The sequence below is a fragment of the Arachis ipaensis genome, chromosome B06 (genome assembly GCF_000816755.2).
Source record: "Arachis ipaensis cultivar K30076 chromosome B06, Araip1.1, whole genome shotgun sequence".
Lineage (NCBI taxonomy): Eukaryota > Viridiplantae > Streptophyta > Magnoliopsida > Fabales > Fabaceae > Arachis > Arachis ipaensis.
The window spans coordinates 127,185,022-127,209,775 of record NC_029790.2 but is presented as its reverse complement, the minus strand read 5'-3'; the positions used below and the strand labels follow the sequence as shown (position 1 = coordinate 127,209,775).

General features: G+C 32.1%; 2 protein-coding genes and 1 long non-coding RNA gene across 7 annotated transcripts; 1 reads left to right on the top strand and 2 right to left on the bottom strand.

The window, feature by feature from the left end:
• Positions 1,615 to 2,667, bottom strand: LOC107647557 (beta-glucosidase 46). Its single transcript, XM_016351628.2, is given in 5 exon segments — positions 1,615 to 1,804; positions 1,876 to 1,991; positions 2,078 to 2,330; positions 2,422 to 2,550; positions 2,651 to 2,667. Coding segments are annotated over 5 exon segments (705 nt in total).
• On the bottom strand, positions 3,140 to 8,688 carry LOC107605228. Of its 5 annotated transcripts, XM_016307027.2 has the most exons (5): positions 8,214 to 8,688; positions 7,846 to 8,103; positions 7,158 to 7,354; positions 5,727 to 6,670; positions 3,140 to 3,853 (listed from the first exon to the last, which is right to left on the bottom strand). In XM_016307027.2, the coding sequence occupies exons 4-5, from the start codon at positions 6,620 to 6,622 to the stop codon at positions 3,397 to 3,399; spliced, it is 1,353 nt and encodes a 450-aa protein (XP_016162513.1). In that variant the 5' UTR covers positions 6,623 to 6,670; positions 7,158 to 7,354; positions 7,846 to 8,103; positions 8,214 to 8,688; the 3' UTR covers positions 3,140 to 3,396. The 5 variants fall into 5 exon arrangements, with proteins under 5 accessions (XP_016162513.1, XP_016162514.1, XP_016162512.1 ...); XM_016307028.2 differs by lacking the exon at positions 7,158 to 7,354; XM_016307026.2 differs by lacking the exon at positions 7,846 to 8,103.
• Positions 14,572 to 16,198, top strand: LOC110264179. Its single transcript, XR_002349907.1, has 2 exons — positions 14,572 to 15,249; positions 15,723 to 16,198. It is a non-coding gene; the product is annotated as an uncharacterized LOC110264179 (long non-coding RNA).

Sequence of the window (24,754 nt, the reverse complement as noted above, 5' to 3'; positions counted from 1 at the left end):
ATTGTGATGTTTTTTATATTTTTAAAAAGCAAATTTGTTTAGACAATTGTCTTTTAAAGAATAAATCGATCTCTAACGTTTTGATACGTTAATATAATAATATTTAAGTTTTTGAGAATTTAAAAATATATTTAAGTCTATAATTTTTTTAAATTTGTACACATGGATCATTGAGTCTAATTTATTTCATCTTAAAAATTCTCAACCAAGTCACGTTTGATTTTTTCATTGGATTTGACAGACTAAGTGAACATGAGAGATCAATATGTCTAAGTTTTGAAAAAATTAAAGACTTACATATATTTTCAAATTCTCAAAAACTTAAATATCTACGAATCAAAAGATCAAAAATCTATTTGTCATTTTTTCTATTAATTTTTTAAAATACAATAATTCACCAGAACGAATGCGAATGTTCGTTTTTAAATTTTCAATCTTTTGAAATGCATTTTGCTAGAAAACAAATTGTCGTTTTCAATTTTTAATTTTTAAAGAAAAACAATTCGCAAGAAACAAATTATAGGATAGAAGTTCTTGTGGAATTCCCATATCAACCATATCTTATTAATAATGTGGGATGTTATGATATTTAAGTTGAGTAATTGTTATAAAAGGGAGAGATAGTTGTGTATAAAAAGAAAATTAACAAACAATAATTTTATTTGTGCTGTTTGTTTGGTGTATAGTGCGCATACAAGAGAATAGAAGCTTGCTGTGTGAGAAGAGTTGAGTTTTTTTTTTCGAAAATATGTCAGGCTCCTCTTTACTATATGGGTGTCTTCAATGAGGTTGTGCAGTTGGAAGAAAGAAAATGTGCTAGTGTGTTAACAGCTTTGTCGAATTGGTAGATATAAAACTAAATGATCGTAAGTTTATGTGGTTCAGGGGATCAATCGTGCAGTCAAATTAATAGAATATTGGTGAGTTTGGTTTCATTGTTATCATTTGGAGCACTTGGTTGAAAATGAATGACAGAATTTTCAGAAATCAAGAATCAGGTGTTGCAGAAGTAGTTAACAGTTCAACATTGATGCTCCACCTTATTGTGTTGAGCTTTTTATTTCAAAAAGAAAAATCATATCTTGATAAATAACAAAATTACACTATTTTTATGTAACTCACCTCACACATTATCATGTTAAAATTTAAAAAAATGTGTTCAGTAAGAGGGGTGCATGATGTGGTCCATTTGCTCAATTTAGCCACTGGCATGTTACATGTGTGTGGTTGAAATAGGGCTTCACGTTGTTTGCATTTCAGAATCAGAATTGACTTATATCTATCAACGTGGCACACAATCTCATCCCCTACATTGTTCAGTGCTGATGTTTCATTCTTATGGATTATACTCGAACATATTGCTATTGAAAATTACAAAGATATAATATTTCGAAAAATGTTTGTAATATTAAGGAAAAACAAATGAATTGTTTCCTGTCCAAATTTGTACAAATTTTCGAAGAAGAAAGCCGTGCAGTGAAATGATCATGTAGTTGTAAAATTCAATTCTCAAAATAGTATTTCTAATTTTAATTTGCGAGAAATAAAGTAAAACTATATTTATGTAACTTTTAGAAATTGAAACAGTAGTAAACTTTTAATTTTTTTTTATATTTATAAGAGTTCTTGGCATGCTGGCGATGAGCAGTCTCGGACATAGTAACTTGAGTAATGATTGATGCCAATGAAATCCACTCCTCTCTTGAGTTTTTCTTTGTCAATGCTTGAAAATTTTGGTAAGATGGGTCCTAGAATCTTTTCCATCTCTCTTGGGTACTTCCCCAATATAACTGGGTCTAAAATCCTGCATTATATATTTATAATGTAGTTTAGTTTAGTCTATATATACATTCTAGCAACTTAAGGAAATTCTACCAATTTGTGGTGAATGCTTGAGCTCTTTTCGTTGCTAATTGATCTGCTGTGGAATTACTGAAAGGCTCAAACCAGTCAATATGCAAGACAATGCCAATTTCCCCCCCTTGCTTACTCTGGATTAGACATTGATAAAACAAAGAAAGTAATGTAAGAATTTATTTAAGAAACTATTCTTGTTCTGAATGTGGGATCAAATTACCTGGTATTTTGTTCTGTAAATATCAACAGCAGCAGCATGTGACAGTATGATATTATGGGCTGCAAGAAAAGGTTCCTTCTCTGAATCTCCATCAGTGCAATTCCCAAAAGGAGCAGAGCAACGACATGGTGGGTATATTCCACTACGGTAACTGAATGGGATCTCAAGATTTGGTTCATTGAAAGTTATCCAGTACTTCACTCTATCTCCAAATGATTTAAAACATATGTCCGCAAATATCTGAAAATCTTCCCTGGCATTATTGTCTCAAACATAAGCATGGCGTTTGTGTTAAGTATTAACAACTAATTAATGAGTCTTATGCAAAGGAATTAGTTGGTTACTGTGACTGGGAACTTAGCCAACTGCCATATCTGTCCTCAAGCTCTTGAGGGAAGTCAAAGTGAGACAATGTTACAAAGGGTTGGATACCTGCGAGTCAACAAACAATTTAATCAAATATATTAAATTATCTAACAATTTTCAACTAACAATTTTATAGAAAGAAAACTGCACGCGAGTTTTTTTTTTTTTGGGTTTATTTTAAATTAAATCTTTGGCTCTATGTAAGACTCCGGAACTTCTACCATTTAACTAACGAAAACGACTTTGCCAACACTGACAAATTAGTGGTTCTAGAAATGTTTTTGTATACTCAAAATAGTTTAGTATGACTGCGACTTTTAGTCTTTATCCTGAGGACTTTTCTAGCTTTTTCTTTTCTATATTTACAATTTTACATACAGTTTATGAATAAATTGTTATTCAAAATAATTGTCTCATTTGAAAAAGTAACGCTGCATTAAAATACAATTGCGCATCACGCTTTTTTGGAGACACTGATTTTTCAATATATTTAGGTAACTTAGGAACCAAGTCAACTATAGGTTAAATGTTCCACTCGGTAATTAATTCCTGCAGAATCTAAGGGGAATAGTTTCCTTAGATTTATAATTCAATCAGACTTTATTAAGCTCAAGAAGAAGCTCCACAATAGAAATAAGACTATATTAGTACACACGTTATTCAAGAAAAAGAACTGTAGCAAGTAGCAACATATTGCATATCCAATTAAAGTCTGAACTCTGAAGCCACATAATATACATTTCTAATCGAATTTTGGTACACTATCCTCTGTATTGTATACAACTATTAAGTCTGCATTGATAAAGAATATTTTACATATAATGGAAATCACAGACAGCACCACCATATATATACACACACACACACACATAAATACATTTCTTTGGATCTTTATAAGCACAAAAGAACCTATCTAGTATTAGTATGAACTATGAAGCACAGGAGAATGCAATTCATATTAGTGGGAACATCCACCCTAAGGTCCAACCAAGAAAAAAACCAGCACCAACAAGACTTAATCCCAAAGCAAAAGCAAATGCACAATTTCTAACCCCACATCTTCTGATTTTCCTCTTTGCACCTCTGTGATAACTCTTCTTAACATCTGGGAGGAGATTCAACAATGGTTGGTTCTTGTTCCTGAGTTGAAGGCAGAGATTCTCGAGCTGAAGCATGTGGAGCCATTGCTTGTAAGCAAAGAGCTGCGAAGCCTGTCTGAAAAAGAGGCTCACGATGTGCTCCTTCTCGATGTAGGCTTGTTGTGCTGCCATTTCAGCCTCTCTTGCGCGCGTTTGAGAATGACACAATGCTTTTAATAGCTCCGCCTTGTGATTGTCCTTGGAAATTGTTCGGTCATCATTGTCACATGAATCAGAATCTTTGCCCTGGCTGGAACTGGAGATATGCAAACTGAATTGATAATGTGATAACAAATATTTGTTTGCTAGAGTATTTGGTGTAAATTGAACATAGCATGATCATGACAGTTCGATTAACCAAAATATATTGTTAAATTTAGGGAGGAAAAGGGGTGTCAACAAAGAGTTTGGCATACAATATCCTGAATTTCTGGTTATCAAAACAGCTATAAGTTAGGAATTCAATGCGCACAATGCTTATATTTTATGGAAAAACATCATATAAAATGTGCAAAAACAAGAATAAGTAGCATCAATTGTTATCATATATTATTACGTATGCAGCTGTAGAAGTACTCCGATTTATGAGTTCACCATTTATGAGTTCATATGAGATACGACAAAGATCATACCATGTAGATATCAGGAAATTTTAGAAACCATATACTTAGATGCTTGTTTACTAAAATGCTACTTGAAGTAACCTCTGAGGTTGGAGAGAAGTGTTTAGATTGCTAAAACATTAGTATCCTGCAAAATTCAGCTTTGTTAAAGAGAAATGCAACTTGTTTGATTTACTCAAGTCCTCTATTTTTCATTCAACTCAGTTATTCATCATTTGTTGCTATAAAAAAACATTTAATAAACACATCAACTGCTTTCAGCTATAATGATAGTGTTAATCTTATATGTTTCAGCATCATTGAGTTCACTGTTTAGAACATGCATAACCAAACCTGGTTTTAGAATAATCAGCATGGTTCTGAGCCATGACTTGGTAAGATTAAACAAAAAGTGATATTATCATATAACCACATTCAGGTACACCTAAAGTGAAGTAGGTGTAGAACCTTCCAAAAGGAAAATACAAAAGAAAAAGAAAAAAATGCTGCATATCATGGAATTGGGACCCATTAACCAAAGAAGGAAGTCTTGGAACATGGATACTTGTAGAGGTACAAGAGGCAAATAGAATGACCAAGTATTTATTGAATAATATGCAAGAGGTTTTGAAATCCGTCCAAATTCTTAAATGGTGAGAAAGAATGTTATTTGATGACAGCTAGGTGACTGAGGTTTAAAATGGATTAATAGATATACTAAAGGCAAAAGAATAGTGTATAGAGTAACAATTAGAACATAGAACACAACAATATTTCATGGGACTGATGGGAGCAATGAAAGCTAAACACATGGTAAAATTAGCTTCCATCAAGCCAACAAAGCTGCAGACACAAAACAAACGGCATAGAGACTAACACTAATATGGCATCCATCAGGTGCTGCTCATGAAGCAGGACATGCTTTTCTGAATCAGATGTCTCATGGATGACAAGTAATAATCACTCGCTATATTTTACGCCTATAATCTGATGACTGGTGCTTCAATGATTTTCAACTAATTACTATAAAGATAAATACCTATTTGTACACAAAATAATACAAACATATGTATATGCATTACATCCCTCATTGTGAGTTCTTATACGCGATGAATTTCATTAATCCAATAGTTGAGTTCCAACATTTCACTATATAGATCACTCTACCAAAATTTTATAAAAATTTGGAATTGATTTGATATGCCATGATCATAACACTATATTATAGTTTTAGAAATAAAAGAAAATATGAATACTACTTTCTTAAATGTTTGATATTATCATAACACTTTATTTGATATGTCATGATAATACCTTCTTCTTAAGGCAAATGAGGGTAAATAATTTGAAAGATTTTATTTCTTAACCTCCTATTGTAGTTCCAAACAATGGATTCAAAAGTTCTTTTAATTCCATTCCACTTCGCACCCATCATGTAATATTCACTCCACAAAGAATTAGGTAAATCCAACATGATAGCCAAAAATACAGAGAATGAGAGAGCAGTAAACACAATTTCTGGCATTCTTCTAAAGCATTTACCTGAGAGCTCTTTCTGAATCCTGAAATGAACAGCCAGAATTCAGCATTCCAGATGTATAATCATTTGCAATAGAAGAATCCATCATGGCTTTCTGATCTAAGGATGATGGAAGACTCTTATGAAAATCAACACGGTTGCTTTTAGGGGATGGTCTATCACTTAAATGCTTAATCTGCGGCTGAGGGAGATCACAGTTCTCAGTTTCCTCTAGTGACTTCTGAGAAATCAATGAACCCAACTCATCTTTTCCAGCATTACACCACCAAGGCCTAGTTTTCTCGGCTCCCATCCATTGCGATTCCAGATCAGACGATGTCCTTTTACATTGTTCAACGACAAAGGAATCAGCACTGCAGTCCACAAAATGATCATCGAAAATCCAGAAGTCCTCCTGACCCATCATTTTAGGTGTTAAATGTAAGTCATTTTTCCGAGCAGCCTCAATTTTTGGGAGTTTCGTATCATTGCTTTTTGTCATGCATTTATGAGAGACATTCCAAGGCTGCTCTGAGCTTGAATTAGCACTTTCAACACATGAAAGAGTATCAAAGCTTTTGACAGATTGATCTCCCCCACTTTTGACATCAGCATCAACAAACCGTGAGCACAAAGCATCAAGCTCAGATTCCCAAGAATTCTGATGTTGGCACCTATAATTCGCTTCTCCCCCCACATTGGTTTTCACATGCAGCCACCATTTCATATCCGGCAACTTATCAGAATTTCGATCATGGAGCACTTGACTTGAATTGGACTCACTCGGAGACCAATCAGATTCCAAACCTTTTGAAATTGAAGATGGATGATGGTCAGAGGAATCAGGAGGCATTCTCAAATCCTGGGTAGTAAACTGACGCTTAACTGCAAAAGCAGCCCGAGCTTCTGCAGATGCCATTACTTCTTATCTTGTTCACTGATTTTGTACTTTCTAATGGATGGACATCTGTTAAATCAGTTAGAAACTTAATAAGTTGCATCATTCTATGCAATAAGAAAATCTAATATTATGAAGGTGTTATCCTCAAAATACATATATAAATAGACCAAGACCAACAAAGTATCATTCTTCAAGCTAATCCATAAGCAATATAGAAGGAAAAAAGAAATGTAGGTGGCTCCGAATATAAATTGGTGACCTTTTTTGCCCGCATTTAATAAAGAACAGGCCAAAAGGTTTTATATTAACTAAATACTCTTTTCTTTATTGCCTGTTGTCAAAAATCAACATTTGTTGCTCTGATACCATGTGAGGTATCAGATTTCTTACGAAGAAGAAAACGAAGCAGGTAAAAGAAGGAGAAGAAGAAGATAGAAGTAGAGAGAAACTGAAAGATAGAAGATGCTAGAAGATTTCGAAAAGAGGTTATGAATGAATTCAACAACTAAAAGTTGTTACGGGGACTGGTATATATACACAGACAAAGGCTTAACTTTCTAACAACTTTGCTAATTTGGCTTGATAGTTCTAACTAACTGCACGTGTTTCTGTGTGTGCAGGTCATTGCTATTAACATCAACTCTGCTGCTGAACTCTACTCTTTCATTGCTGCTAACATCAACCCTGCTGCTGTTAACATCAACTCTGCTGCTGGACTCTACTCTTTTGTTGCTGCCAACATTCTTCCCCCTACATTAAACAGCTCTAACCTCTAAGCTATATAACATTCCATACAAGTCATCAAAATGCATGTTAAGTATGACCCTAATCCACAAAGATAATCAAATATCCTAGAAAAAATAACCCATTCTCCAACTAAGTAACACTAAGGATATGTTTGTTAGGGTGGTAAAAATTGAGTGAAAATATTTTATGTAAAAAAAATAAAAAGAGATGTTATCCAAGCAAGTTTTCTCTCCATTTTTCCCCCAAGCACATTAAGGTTTTTTCCATTCTCTTGGAACATGAAGGAAGAATCCAATAAGAACAATATTCTATGTCATTTTTGCTTTCCAACAAAGGATTAGTTTGTCAGAACGAGGTAACTTCCAATTTGGTCCCTGAGTTTTATATCTACGAATCATGATTCTTCTATCACTAAACTGATTTAAAACTTGATTTACGGTGGTATAAAACTCAGAATCAAACTCATTATCAATGATGATCAAATTGAGCCTTACCTCTTGTCCATCACAAAAGTAATTAGTTTTTACAGATCAGGGAGTTGAATTGCGAACATGTCCCATAGCAAGCATCACCAACATGCTAATTTTCTTCGATTTCTAAAATTCAGACTCTTATTTCAAAGAAATCACTGAATCGTAACATATATCCAGGAAAATTTGGCATGCAAAGAAAAATCAAATGCTTTCTTGCTAATTAGACAGACAACAATCCACCAAAACTAACTCGCGAACTCAGATAGCGAAATTGTCACGCTGAGAAGAAGTAATTCAGTACGTGAAGAGCAAGAAAAAGAAATAAAAATCAGATCATAAAAAAAAATAAAAAGAAAAAGAAAAAACACAGTGACTGAGAGAGAGAGGACCTGGTTTCCTTATGAAGAAAGGATCTGCTTTGGATCTGCAAGATTATCCGTACGGTTTCAGTTTTTCAAGAACTAATAACACTGGAACTAGAACGGAGAGAGTGAGAATAATATTTCATAATTTCTTTTTTTTTTCTTTCTTTTTTCTTTCTTTCACACACTAAGCATTGTCCTTTATTTTGTCCCCTTCGGAGTTGCTGAATTAATTATCGCCCAAACTATTTTGAACAACTTGTCAAACAAATAAAGCAATAAATATCTTGAGCTTCTAATCTTCTATTACTTTTTTGTTTTTATTCCCTTTCGTGTCTCGGTGTGTTTGTAGTGTAATCACCACGACCACAATTATGAGCAAGTTAAGTTGTAACTTCATTGAGGCTCTGGGAAATTGGAAACTGGAAAGGGAAAGGTGGTGTGATAGCTAAGTAACGGTGCCACTGCCACATTTCGTGGCGCTATATGCTTTCGACACGACACGCCACCTTCTAATTAATTACACGGCTTTTTCAAGTATGTTTTGGATAACCAATTTGAGTTGGCCGTGAGTTTATTCGATCGCTGAAGTAAATGTATAGAGATTTGAATTTTGTGTTATGCATAAATTTTTAAATAGAGTTTAGATCTACAATAAATATTATGGACAATCGAAAAACTTCAATATTAATGAGGTTCGACAGATTTAATAAAAAGCTTAACCATTACTAGATTTTTTTTTTTTGGTGACTATTTTTAGACAATTTTTTTAGTTAAATTTAAATCTTTTAAATTTTAGTTTTTTATTTTAGAAGATAAAATAAAATTTTTATTATTGAATATTTTTTTTTATGTTTTTTCTTAAAATATATATATTTATATATAATATTGTCTGTGAAAAAAAAAATAAAAACAAATAAAAACAAATAAAAATTTATGAAAGATAAGAACAAATAAAAATAAGATAAGAACAAATAAAAATAATAAAAACTAAAATTTTTGCAGAATCTATGTATTCTGTTAAGCTAAATTTATGAGCTAGTGTGAGACTTCTTTATTGTTGTCATAGACTAATGTGAAAGAGTTGTTTAATACGCTTTTGCAAGTTAGAGGATGAAAAATGTCAAGAACCTTATTGAGATTGAGATTTACGGGTTGAGAAGACAAAGGTTTGGTGAAAATATCAGCTACCTAGAAAAAGGAAAGGGGAAAAGTTTCATCACTCCAACTTGATCTTTTTATTGGACCAAGTAACAATCAACCTCCAAATGTTTGGTCTGTTTATGAAAAACTGGATTAGTAGTAATATGAAGGGCACGCTGATTATCACAATATAAAACTAGTGGTCGAATAGGAGAGATGCGTAAAACATTAAGTATCCATTGAAATTTACAAGTTGTGTTGGTAAGTGTACGATATTCTGTTTCGGTGGATGAGCGGGTAATGGTGATTTGTTTCTTGGTCTTCTAAAAAACTAAGGAACTACCCAAGAAGAAACAATAACCTGTTAAAGATCGCCGAGTGTTAGGACATCCAACCTAATTAGAGTCACTAAAACTGAGAATCTAAATTGTTGAACTTTTGAGGAAGAAAATTCCTTTCCTAGGGCTACTCTCTAAGTGCCTCAACACTTGCTTTGCGACTTAAAGATGAGATTGAATAGGAGATGTCATAAATTGACTTAATTGTTGTATTGCATATATGATGTCTAGTCTCATGGTGGTAAGATATATGAGGCGACCAACCAAATGTAGATAGACAAAAGGATCCAAGAGAAGAGAATTGTCATCCCGATGAAGTTTTATAACACTATCCATGGAACAGAAATCATTTTGGCCCCTAACAAGTCAGAATCTTCTAAAAGATCAAGATAATATTTTCTTTGAGAGAGAAAAATTCTCTTTTCTAATTGAGCAACTTCAATACAAAAAAAAAAAAAAATTCAAAGGACCAAAATCTTTAATTTTAAAATACTGGTTCAAAATTGTTTTAGTAGCAGCAAATTCAAAAATAGAATTTTCAGTTATAACAATATCATTAACATAAACTAGAAGAATAGAGATTTCAATACTAATAAATTTAACAAACAAACTATAATAAGAAATAATCTGCTGGTATTCATGGGATAGTAAAAGATTGGAGAGTTTCTCATACCACATGTGATTAGATTGCTGTAAACCGTATAGAGATTTCAACTATTTGCAACATTGATTCGGATGAGTTAGCACAATTCCAGAAGACAAAAACATATAAACATCTTCCGAGAAGTCACCGTGCAAAAAAATATTATTGACATCTAGTTGATGTTTGGCCAATGCTTTATGGATGCCAAAGTCAGGACTAATCTGACAGTGACAGGTTTGATAATAGAAAAAAATTTCTTCAAAAAATTAACACCTTCATTCTGAATGGATCCCTTAGTGATAATACGCACTTTATATCTATCAATTAAACCATCTGACTTACGTTTAATTTGTTAAACTCACTTACAGCCAATCAACTTAACATCTATAGGACAATCAATAAGACATCAAGTTTTATTCAACTCAAGAGCATCCAATTCATCTTTTATGGCACTACGTCAACTAGAATGATTGTTGGCATCCTTGAAAGACTTTGGCTCAACTTCAAATTACAGAGATAGAAGATAGGTTTTATAAGTAGGAAAAATAGAGAAAAAAGACATAATAAAAGAGATTAAATAAAGACACCTTGAGAAAAAGAAATTTGCACGGCTGAGAGAGAAATTGCAAACATAATCAGAAAGGTAAGTTGGTGGTCAGCGAGCTTAGTGGTTGTATCGGAAAAAAAAGGACTCCTCTAATGAAGGAGACGGTGATGATGGACTTAATGGAGAAAAGGAGCTGGAGGAAGATGATGGTGTTGTGTTGGATATATAGAAGATTAAGATGTGTCTTGGCTTGGTAAGACTTCGGTGGAGACTAAAGGAATAATGGAAGATGTTGATAGTGTAGGTGAAGATGAAAGAATGAGTGAGTTAGTGGGTGGGTTAATAGAAATGAGGTGTGGGTCAAAGGTCAATAGAAATAGGTTCTAGCCCAATAAGAAGATTAACTGAATCTTGTTTTTGAGAAGATGTGTTTGCTAATGTTGGACCAAGTGTATAGAATTGGACTTTTTTGTGATTAAAGATAAGATTATTTCATAAAAAATCACGTTTCTAGAAATCTCAATTCTTTTATCTTCTATAACATAAATAATATATCTTTTAAAATTGTGTTGAAAACCAATAAACATAGTCTTTTTGCCTCTTTGATCAAATTTTGATCTCTTGCCATTAGGGTAGAAATAAAACATAATCATCCAAAAATTTTAAGATTATGATAATTTGGTGGATGATCAAATAAAGCCTCAAATGGTATTTTAAAAATAATTACAAATGATGGAACTCTATTAAGCAAATAAACAACATGATTAACGGCATAAGACCAAAAAGATGATGGTAAATTAGATTGAAACATAAGAGCACGAGCTATATTCAAAATATGTTGATGCTTGTGTCCTATTCTTCTATTTTGTTGAGAGATTTCAACACAACTACGTTGATGAATAATGTCCTTTGAAGCATAAAAACATTTTAAAGGAATTCTGGTCTATTATTTGAATGAACAGTTTGACTTTAGAATTGAATTGTATTTCAACTAAATTAATAAAATTCTTTACATGATTGTACACTTTCTCTCTTGATTTTAATAAAAATAATCTATATAAAGTGGCTAAAATCATCAATAATAGTTAAAAAATATTTATGATTATTATTAGAATTTTGTCGTCCCAAATATTAAAATGTAATAAATCAAAACTTACATTAGCTTTATTGAAGCTTTGAGAAAATGAAAGTTTCTTTTACTTAGAAAGATGACAAATATCACAAGATTCATCATGATGCATAGAAATATAAAGAAAATATTTATGTAAATGATTGAGTTTTTGTCTAGAAAGATGACTTAAACAAAAATGTCATATATTTGAAGGTGTAATGGGTGATGATTGGATGAAATTTATGGAATGTGTAATGGATAGATTATTCGTGAAGTTGCATTCAAGGACATATAATCCCTCTCTCATTCTACCCAAATCAATCATCCTCAAATTATCCTCAAATTATCGGCATGTAAAGTACAAAAAGAAGATGAATAAGTGAGAATACATTTGAGTACGAAAGTAATTTTTGAGATAGAGATAATATTAAAATTGAAATAAGGTAAATGAAAAATATCATGAAGAATTAAGGATGGTAAAAATTGAACAATGCCTTTATAAAAAGTAGTAATTTGAGAATCATTTAGTAAATAAACAGTAATAAAAAAATTTGTGTGTAAGAAATGAACCGAGCCAAATTTGATATAATGTAATATGTGACACCAGAATCAATGATCTAAGTGTTCAAAAATAAATTTCAGTTTAAAAAATTATTAACAATAGAAAAAATACTCAAAGAATAAAAATAACGAGTACTTGGACTTGGCAAAAATCCAAGTTAGTTTGAAGGACCAATTTTTTTATTGAAATAATGGTTTTTCTATTTTTACAATATAAAGGATGAGTTTAAGCCTTTCTTAGAAGTGGCATGAGAGAAGAATGTTTGACTGGTGAGAGACTCAAAAGGGCTGGTGTGTCCTTTCTCTTTAACTTAGGGCAGAGTTGTGCAGCAAAAAATGTTGGGAGACAAGGGACAACCGCGACATTAATGGAAGAATGGTCCTTGTCATAGAATTTTGATCTACCTGGGTAGCGCGGGTAACCCGGTGGGTGGGTAGCTATGCTTTGTATGGTGTGACTGCCATAGCCACAATCCGAGTATAATATCGAAGAAAAAGAAGAAAGTTGATGATTAGGATTGATAGTCTTAATCATGGATAATAAAAGTAAAGATGAAGAATGTTGTGTTTTGTATTTTTTAATTGAAAAATTATAAAAGTAAAGCCAAATATATAGAGCATTGCTTATGAAAGATAAGAATAAATAAAAATAATATAAGAACAAATAAAAATCTATGAAAAATAAGAATAAATAAAAATAAGATAAGTACAAATAAAAATTGTGGTAGAATTTATATATTTTGTTAGACTGAAATTATAGATTAGTATAATTTTTTTTTTTGTTATTGTTATTGACTAATATATTGATTTTTTTTTAATATAAGAAAAAAAGTTGAATTAAGAACACTTAATTAAATTCTTTTTTGTGCTTAGTCAATTTTTGCTTTTTAACTCAACATGTAAAAATAGAATAGAGGAAGGATATATAATCTAGTTCAATCTTCAAATACAATAAAGCATATATTCACTTTTGGCAAGTAAGTCCAACTATATGAGAACGTAATTATTTTTACTAACGTAAACGTTCATATCTTGTATTTTTTCTTCTTCTTCTTTTTTGCGTTTTTTTTTCTTTCTTTGCGTGTTACAATTTTGTTTTTTTTTTTAAAAAAAAAAAACAAAAAAATTGTATAGGTCTTAAGGTACATTAACAATGATGCTATACGACATTACGACCAAATTTTTTTTTGAACTAAGTTCAATCAAGTTGGTCCAATAATTTATTAACATAATAAAAATCAGTTAAGAAAAAACTACCCGTAAGAAGAAGAAGAAAAAAAAACTTAATTGAACTTAATTATAAACATAACTTGGTTATCTAGTATTTCTCATATATTTTGATATACTTTAGGAAAAAAAGGTTTTAACAAAATCGATATATCACTTCATGGCGTTACATATAGTTAATAGTAGAGTAAAGTATATTTTTTGTTTCTAAAATTTCTCTAAATTTTATTTTATTTTAATTTTGTCCCAAAATTTTTTTATTTGCATCAAGTATATCCATGACAACTTAGTTTTTATAAAAACTTAAGACCAATCTAATAAGGAAAAGTATGAGGAGCCAATATATGTATTGTACAATGTGTACAATGGGGTTAAATTGAAATTAAAATTAAATAACACTTAAGTTAATTAATTTCAAAATTCAAATTTTTAAAAAATAAAAAAACCCATCCTATAAAACAAATCTATTCTCACTTATTAGTATCAAAGCTCTCTCCCTCAAACCCTAATCCCTCTTCCCCAAACATCCAACGCCGTGCCGCCTTACCCTGCTCCTAACAACTTGACGTGCCTTTTCTTCGCGCCATTACCACGCCGTGGCGGCACCGACCAGACTTCCGTCACCCACGTTCTCATTGCAGACCGCCGCAGCCACTGCCATTGATGCAGGAGCCCACGTGAAGGACAGCACCATGCCGTCATGGCACCGCGCCATCGTTCGGGGACCACTCGCCCTTCCTCTGTGACGGAATCAACCGCAGCCACTGCCGTTCATGAACACTCGCAGCTTAGTTTTAAGGGAAATAATATAATGTTTGATCACATTAAAACACTTTCTTGAGCTAACTCTCCCCTGATTAGGACTTAGTTTTGACTTAGGCATAAAAATCAATCAAATAATTAATCTTCATAGTAATTACCTATGAAAAATTAAAGAGTTTATCATCGTGTTTCTGTTTTATATGCTGTGCATGTTAGTTCTTCAATTTGGGCCAAAAATAATACCAAAAAGAATAGAGAGTTTCAATAAATAAGCGTATGTTTTTATGGGATGGCAGGGCCCTTATGCTTATATACATCTTCATAGCTTTTCATTTCATTTTCATTACTTTTGATCGGCAGGTGATAATATCTGTGCATATCAAGTTATATAGGTCTCTTCCTACTGTATTGTAACGGCCTAACTCCTAGCATTAGATCATACCAATTTGTTTTTCCTAAAACCTGATGAATGAGTGTGGTATCTAATTTTCTCCATCAAATAGGTAAGGAAGATCGAAAGCAGCAGAATCGTTCTTCAGTTTGCGCTCCTGTTTGATGTGATTAATCTTTTGGTAGTCATCATTTGTAAAGTGAAAAATTAAATATATCTAAATTTTGTTTCATTCTCGCTTTGTTGTAGCTCTTCATTGCAAAAGTCACACCTTGATCATACAACCATCTAAGACTTACCTATAACCAATTCAAATACATTACATCATTAGATAGTTCGAGTTAAGTTGTCTGAGCAACTGTTTTACCATGAGCATGTGCAATTTGCTTGAGCAATTCACTGTCCATAACATCGTTACTACCCCAACGGGCTCCTTTAGCTCCAATGGTTCTTTTTCATGTAGAGAAGCATAGATATATATTCTAGAATTTAATTTTGATATACTCTCAGTGTAAAGTAGTCTTAATATAGGCCAAATGTTCATTTTACTAAGTAAGTCGATAGTTATTTTCATTCTAATTTGGATGTTTATTTGATTTGGATTGAATTTAATATAATTTTGCCTGATTAGAAGAATTTGTTAAAAAATATTGTGAGCATGGTGCCTATTATAAATTGAAATTTTACTAACATACTTAATTCTGTTTAAGTTAGTCATTTTCTTGGAGGTTTATATTGCCGATATTTATGTCATAGTACCATATGTCACTTAATTTCTTTGGTTGATTTTTTTTTTGTTGTGTTCGATTGCAGGTCGTGGAAGTGACGGACATGACTGAGCTAGAAACTGATGAGACGGGACTTAGTCATATTGTAGAATTGGATTTAGTGTACCATGCATTGAATTCAAGTATGCTTGGAGTTGTTGCAGTTAGATATAAGTGATTAAGTTATATCATGGTTATGTGACATTTAAATTTATAAAACAAATACTAAATTGTATTTTTCTTTAGCCATTTAAACTAAGTCGGACGTTCATTTTACCATAATTGCAGACGGTTCTTTCCATTTTAAAGTAGATGATTATTTTGGGTATATTATTTGTCTTTTACTTGATTTTTTGCATTTTGTTTGCACATGCCCCGCAAGTTGAATTAGATTTAGTTTAATTTGATTGAATTCAAACTGGGTTTTAGTTATGCCATTTAAATATGATGCACGAGTGGTATTTTTGGTCAATTGCTTAGTTGTTTCTTATCAACTAATGTGGATGTTCATTTTACTGTGTATGCGAATTGTTCATTTCCTTTTAGAGTGGATGTTTATTTTGGGTATACCATTTGTCCTTTACTTAATTTTTTGGTTTTTGCATCCTCATGCTCTGCATTTTTCTTTTGTTTTATGGTTTTGGAATTATAGATTAAAATACGATTCTTGTAAACATTGATATTAACTTGAAAAACAAATAAAGACTTAATTTAAAATTAAAAGAATTTTTTTATTACATAACATTTACACGAGATATATAACTTATAGTTTAGAGAAATACTAGAAAGACAATAGTTAGTCATCAATATTTAAAAGTGTGTTAACATAAGAAGAATCTTCAAAAAATGCTGCATCATGATGACAGTATTAAGCTCTTAAAGGCTAAGTTAAGGATGCTTGTCAGGAGCTCCCTACTTGTAATCTTTCTCCAACATTTAGCTGCTAGAGATTGTACCTATGATCCTTCTTTCTCTTTTTTGATCTTTAATTTTGTAACCCATACAATAGTTGATGTGCACTGAAAAATAGGAACACAGCTCAATTTTCAGGCATATCAATTATTAGTGTGTAACAAGAACTCATTAACCCCAAGTTTTAAAAGATAATCAACAATCTATGGAAAAAATCTTAACCTCAAAAAAGCATAACTAAACGATTAACTAAATAATTGCTTTCACTATAACCAATAAAATAGAGTGAAACTCAATTCCAACACAAAAAAAAATGAACATATGCATACATAGTAAAATGAACATCCGCTTTAGTTAATAATAAACATCTAACAAATTAATCAAAATTTCATCATTGTACCATATTTAAATAGCCTAACTCAAACCCAACTTTAATTCAAGAAAATATAAACAAAGTCTAATCCAATTTTTCTCCATTACTCCAAAACCACTTAACAAAAGAAACTAGTGGAGCATGTACATGCATAATTCAACAAATCAAGCAAAAGATCAATACTATAAGTAAAATAAGCATCCACTTTTTAAATAAACGAACTATCTGCATACATAGTAAAATGAACATCCACTTTAGTTGATAATAAACATCTAATAAATATTAAGAACTTTTATTCAATTATTACATTCTTAATTAAAATCTAATGCCACCACCAACAGCACAAACAGACAGCATATATGCTACTACATAAGGTCTTCTTTTGTTATTATATGCATGATGTGTTGCTAGTAATTAGAAAGAAGCTAAGTCATAATTGGATGCATGCTAAAAGAAATGTAGAATACCACTTCTATATTATGCTGCTTATTTTTGGTAAAAGTCTCTTCCCTCCTTGTTTTATTATTTAAGAAAAATGCTTAAATTTCCAATATATGTAATTAATGTTGTATTTTTTCTATTTAGGAATCGAATCATATCCTCTCTATGATTAAATAAACTAATTTAACACCAAATAAAAGAAAATTAATCTCTTTATGTGATATGTTCACAATAAAATTAAAGTAAGACGTATGTGTGATAGTAAACATCTAACTTGAACTTCTTCAAACTAAATAAACAGTTAATATAATTAGCATCATATATGTACTAAGATCAGAAAAGCAGTCACCATCAAACAACAACTCGTTCAAACAAGGTGACAATGTACTAAGATCAGAAAAGCAGTCATCATCATGAAAATCGACCATCCAAAAGTATGGTAAAGTAACCAACCTATTCGCATTTTAACTCATCATGTGTACAACAAGATATTCGCAAAGTCAAAACAAAGCATACTTCTAAAATCAAGGCAACAAAGTTATATTGAACTATGATCAAATAGAAAAAGAAGACCTGTTTCCAATTTAGAGACTTAATTTAATATGAAGCGCGTCTTCATGAAAACGGATACTAAGAATGCTGTTATGATATGAACACTATTAAAAATATGAAAAATAAATACTCCAGTGTTTTATATTTTTACTATTTGCACCCAATGATATCTCTCCAAGACAAAATAAACACTAAAACAGTACTCATTCCATATATTCTTTCTCAAGCTACTTTATTAGAACTTAGCGTTCAAAACTCAAAACACAAGAAATAAATTCTATATAATATATATGACACAGTAAACAACTAAAGTTTCATTTCTATTGTATTCAACTACAAACATGTTTTAAATTTTACTAAGGTCTATGCTCTAACAAGAGAAAGGAGTACAACTCTCATTATTCTCCTCTTAAAAACGGAACATCAATTGCAACTTTTCAAAATCTAAACATAAGTGCAACAAGCAAGGAAAATTAAAAAAAAAGGACCAAAAAACATAATAGTTAGGAAGGCTCAACATAGTACTATGGCAGTTGTTAACTCTTCTTTCCAGATTCGGAAAAAAAGTCATACAGAACTCAGCAACTCAAAAGTAAAAAGGAAAAAAAACCTTTTTTCCCTTTCCCCAACAAGAAAGTTATCACATACAAGGAAAAAACCTTTTTTCCCCTTCGGCGCTGATGGGGGTTCCAGAACACGCCGGGAAGCTGTGGCCCGGTGTTCAGCCGTGACGTTTCGCAGCAGTTGCTTCCTGCAAGGGCGGTCGCGCGCGTCGGAGGCTCTGTGTCAGGTGGCAACTCGGCGGGGGATGTTCAGCTGTGACAGTGCGCAGCGACTGCTGCCAAGAAGGGAGGACGGACGCGGTGTGGGTTGGCTCCCTGAAGTGCTGATCGGCACGGACGCACGTTGCAGGTCACGCAGAGGCTGCGGGGACGGGATGTTCTTTGTTTAAATGGCTAAAGAAAAATACAATTTAGTATTTGTTTTACAAATTTAAAAGTCACATAACCCTGATATAACTTAATAACTTATATCTAAGTGCAACAACTCCAAGCATACTTGAATTCAGTGAATGGTACACTAAATCCAATTCGACAATATGACTAAGTCCCGTCTTATCAGTTTTTAGCTCAGTCACGTCCATCACTTCCACGACCTGCAATTGAACACAACAAAAAAAAATCAACCAAAGGAATTAAGTGACATATGGTACTATGCCATAAATATTGGCAATATAAACCACCAAGAAAATGACTAACTTAAACAGGATTAAGCATGTTAGTAAAATTTCAGTTTATAATAGGCATCATGCAACAAATTCTTCTAATAAGGCAAAATTATATTAAATTTAATCCAAATCAAATAAACATCAAAATGAGAATGAAAATAACTATTAACCTATCTAGTAAAATGAACATCCGGCCTATATTAAGACTACTTTACACTGAGAGTACATCAAAATTAAATTCTAGAACATATATCTATGCTTCTCTTCATGAAAAAGAACCATTGGAGCTAAAGGAGCCCGTTGGGGGGTAGTAACGATGTTATGGACAGTGAATTGCTCAAGCAAATTGCACATGCTCATGGTAAACAGTTGCTCAGGCTAAAAAAATAAATAAATTGAAAAAAATAATTAAAGTTGTGCATCAATTATATATATATATATATACTTAACTTGAACTATCTAATGATGTAATGCATTTGAATTGGTTATAGGTAAGTCTTAGATGGTTGTATGATCAAGGTGTGACTTTTGTAATGAAGAGCTACAACAAAGCGAGAATGACACAAAATTTAGATATATTTGATTTTTCACGTACAAATGATGACTCGAACTATCTAATGATGTAATGCATTTGAATTGGTTATAGGTAAGTCTTAGATGGTTGTATGATCAAGATGTGACTTTTGTAATGAAGAGCTACAACAAAGCGAGAATAAAACAAAATTTAGATATATTTGATTTTTCACTTACAAATGATGACTACCAAAAGATTAACCACATCAAACAGGAGCGCAAACTGAAGAACGGTTCTGCTGCTTTCGATCTTCCTTACCTATTTGATGGAGAAAATTAGATACCACACGCATTCATCAAGTTTTAGGAAAAACAAATTGGTATGATCTAATGCTAGGAGTTAGGCCGTTACAATACAGTAGGAAGAACTTATATAACTTGATATGCACAGATATTATCACCTGCCGATCAAAAGTAACGAAAATGAAATGAAAAGTTATGAAGATGTATATAAGCATAAGGTCCCTACCATTCCATAAAAACATACACTTATTTATTGAAATTCTCTACTCTTTTTGGTATTATTTTTCGCCCAAATTGAAGAACTAACATGCACAGCATGTAAAACAAAAACACGATGATAAACTCTTTAATTTTTCACAGGTAATTACTATGAAGATTAATCATTTGATTGATTTTTATGCCTAAGTCAAAACTAAGTCCTAATAAGGGGAGAGTTAGCTCAAGAAAGTTTTTTAATATGATCAAACATTATATTATTTCCCTCAAAACTAAGCTTTATGCTGTAATAATTCAAGTTTAGAAACTCAATATACACACCGTACAGAGAAGCTAAGGAATTTGGTTGCAGTTATATTATTATTATTATTATTAGGATTGAAAGTTAAGGAAGTTGCATCAAACCATGTTAAATTTAATAGAAAATGAACATCCAACTTTGTGCTTCATAAAATTTCATAAAATTCTGAAAAAAAGGGAAAAATGAGGACATTTTGGAATGCGGCAGCGATCGACGACGATGCAATTGCGAGGGGAGGAGGGCTGCGGCAGCGATCTGCGAACTGCAAGGAGAAGGGGCTGCGGCGGTGAACTGCGAATCGCAAGTGAAAGGGGGACGGAGTGGTGGCGGCTCCTCAAATCGCGACTGGGAGGTCGCGAGCGTTCGTGAACGGCAGTGGCTGCGGTTGATTCCGTCACAGAGGAAGGGCGAGTGGTCGCCGAACGATGGCGCAGCGACGTGACGGCATGTTGCTGTTCTTCGCGCGGGCTCCTGCGTCAATGGCCGTGGCTGCGGCAGTCTGCAACGAGGACGGGGTGACGGAAGTCTGGTCGGTGCCGCCGCGGCATGATAACGGCGCGAAGAAAAGGCACGTCAAGTTGTTAGGAGCAGGGTAGGGCGGCACGGCGTTGGATGTTTGGGGGAGAGAGATTAAGGTTTGAGGGAGAGAGCTTGAATACTAATAAGTGAGAACATATTTGTTTTATAGGATGGGTTTTTTTATTTTTTAAAAATTTGAAATTTGAAATTAATTAACTTAAGTGTTATTTAATTTAAATTTTAATTTAACCCCATTGTACACATTGTACAATACATATATTGGCTCCTCATACTTTTCCTTATAATACATAGAACTAGGGGTGGCAAAGCGGGCCGGCTCGCCCCAACCTGTCCCGCCCCACTTAGGCCCGCACCATAAATGGGGCGGGCTGGTCCGCCCATTTTTATTATTACTAGTATTTATAATTCTGATATCATTTTTATAGTTTTTTAATCTTGTTTTAGTTTATAATATTCTTTTTTGCATGGATTATTGTTTATAAAATCTTTTATCTGTTTGTCTTTTTCTTTAATATATTTTTTCAAATCTTCAAAAACTTCTTTTATCTTTTTAATTTTTCAACCTCATTCTCCATTTTTTCTTTCAACAGCTTTAATTCTTTTAAGTCATAATATGGTTTTCCAGGCATTTATAAATTTTTTAAGTTTAACTCCAACTTGTTTATATTTATTCTTATTTCTATCCTTTTTATTATAAGGTCATCAATTTCGATCTGAAGATTATTTAATTCCTTTTTATACTCCTTTATTTTACTTTTTAATTTTTTCGTTCTTTTTCTTTTTATTTTATTTTCTAGTCTTTCAATCTTTGTATGCTTCATTATTTATTTTAGAATTTCTGCAAATTCTATCATTGCTTCATCACTTTTTTCTAGAGATTCTATTAATTTTTCTAACTCTTCAACTTCTCTTTTTAACTTGTCATAGATTATTTTTAGAGCTTTAAATGCTCTTTGATTTATTCCAGAGAACTGCAAATAATTCAAACGATTTTCTCTTTTAAAGAGCTCTTGTTTCTTATCTTGATAAGTTACATATATTTCTTCTTTATTTATTGTCATAATTTAGTATTTAGGGTTTCATTTAATTTTTCGACCTTTTTTGTTAATTCTTTTATTTCAGAATCTTCTTCTTTAATATTTAACTTAGATAAACTTAAGGGACTATTAATTTTAGATTCTCTTATTTGAAAATTTGATGAAACCAATTTTCCTGATGGTTCTTTTAATAATAGAACTGAGTTTTCAATAGCTTTATATTTTGGTATTTCTGTTTTTACAATTTTCTGAAATAATTCATCGACTTTATTCAGTATATTTTACATAAGGGATTTTATCTCCAGAGGGGAGATTGTAGATACTAACTCCAGAGGGGAGTTTAGAACTATTTTTCCCTAAGGGGATTCTTCCTCAGACTATAGAATCGCCTCAGCAGCTTCCTCCTTGCTCTCCTAGCATATGAGTACTCTTAGCCTCCTGCTTTCTATTGTCTGATGCCTTTACAATTGCCTAAGCAGCCTATTTATAATAGTTGGGTTTGATGGACAATTCCCATCCTTACCCTTCTTATGACATCATTGCTTACGTCATTGTTTGTTCTCTTTCACCAGCTACATTGTTGGTGCTCTATGACCTAAGTGCTTACGTCACTATGCAATAATGTTGAGAGATGCTTAAGATGTGCTGTCCTCTTCTTTTATCATGTGACCGTCAGATGTATTGTCTTCTTCCTTCATCATGTGAGTTGATTCCGTTTCATTATTGCTTTCTTCAGATAACTCTGAGGCACATAGCTGGCACTTGTGATCTTCTCTGTCTTTTATCAAATAGCAGAGATTCCTCTTTATCCCTTCAGGGAGCTTTTCCAAAAGTTCAGATAAGTTGTAGAATGCTGATTCAAATTCTACCAAGAGTCTCATCTCTCTTTCTTCAATTTTATTTCTTTTACTGGACACAAGCAGAGTATTTCTACTTTTATAATTAATCCTTCTTTGAAGGATTTCTTTGCCTCTTCCAGTGTTAGGAACCCTCCTTTATGAATTATCTTTGACTGGTGTGTGAATGGTGCTGCTTTTTCCCAGGCATCATATACTCCTTTCATGGGGCCATTATAAATTACATAATATTTTTTATCTTACATAATATTTTTTATCTTGGGTGGATTTTTTAATGATTTCAGCAATTGTTTTATTTTCTGAAATTTTTTCTTCACCTGATTTGTCAACCATGCTTAGCTGGCTGAACTCTGATGTTTCTGCTTGTTGTGTTGATTTCATTGCTTCGATGGTCTTCTTGAGGGATTGGATCTGTGTCCTTATTTGCTGACAATGCTTGCATTTTTCGAGCTCTTGCTCATATTTTTGAATTTCTTGATCTAATGCGTTGTAGACGAACTCCATTCTCTTGTTAATGTATCTGCAATAACATTTTTGTCACCCTTAATATATTCAATTTTTATTGGATATTGTAACAAAAATAATTGCCATCTTACCAATCGTCCATGATTATAATCAACTTTTAAATTATATCGTATGAAACCTGTTAGGTAGCTTGAATCTGTCCTTAATGTAAATTCTCTTGGTAGTAAATCAATTTTCCATTTCTTAAGAGATTTAATTGCTGCTAGAGTTTCCTTTTCATGAGTGGTATATCTCTGTTCTGTTGGAGTAAAAGTTCCTGAAATATACCTGCAAAGTAATTCCTTTAGGGAATCTTTAGAATCTAATGATTCTTTTCCTTGTTCCAAACTTTTTATAGCTTTCTTAGCTTTTAGACATCCTAACCATGTTATGTCTGAAGCATCTGTTTCTACTATTAAGTAGTCATTTTCTTCTGGAATATAAAGTTCTGGAAGTTTTTCACATAATTCTTTAATCCTTTGAATTTGCATACTATCTTTTTCATCCCATTTTCATTCTTTTTTCGTACTTATTTTTGGAAATAAGCTTTTAGTGTATTCTGTTATATTCTTTAAAAATCCTTGATCAGAAATATAATTTATACATTAAAAGCATAATTATCAAAACCTGTTTCCCATTTAAATTGAGATTGATTATCCCTAGATGTTCCAGCTTCATTTTTTACTTGTATTGGAATTGCTGGTTCTTCGTCACTTGAATAATCTAGGATGTGTTATTCATTTTCTATATTTTCAGAATTCACTAATTCTTCTTCTATCTGAAATCTCTGTTCCATAATATTATTTTCTTGAGCCATTTTTAATTGTTTAAAAAGCATTGTAACTTCTTCTAATTTTTCTTCAATATTCATAATTTTAGTGGTGGTTTTACTTTTAAATCTGTTATGTTGATTATATTTTGAAAATTTTCTTCTTTGGAATTTTCTTTTTCCTTATTTCTTTGAAATTTTATAGATACGAATATTTCTTCAAGCATATCTACTATAGAATTTAATTGTGAGTTAAAAGTATGATAAAGATGTGGGGAATCATTTCCATGGTAACATTTCTTAGAAATTCCGTGTGAAAAATAAGTTTTTTCAGGTTTTTGAAGTCCTTCAATAAAACTTATAGTAAAATAAAGATTTTGAGAAAAATCATTTTGTATTGATTTTAAAAATTCGGTGTCATTACAGTTAACATTAGTTAAAATCATTAATTTTTGATCTATTAATTTTGATAACTTAACTATTTCTTCTCTTAAATCTTCTAATTTACTTTTTTCCATTAGGTGACGTTTTT

Excerpts from the sequence above, each read along its gene's own strand:
- LOC107605228 (XM_016307027.2), bottom strand. The coding sequence starts at position 6,622 with ATGGCATCTGCAGAAGCTCGGGCTGCTTTTGCAGTTAAGCGTCAGTTT. Across the intron at positions 3,854-5,726 it reads GATTCAGAAAGAGCTCTCAG|TTTGCATATCTCCAGTTCCA; the intron begins GTAAATGCTTTA and ends TTATCAATTCAG.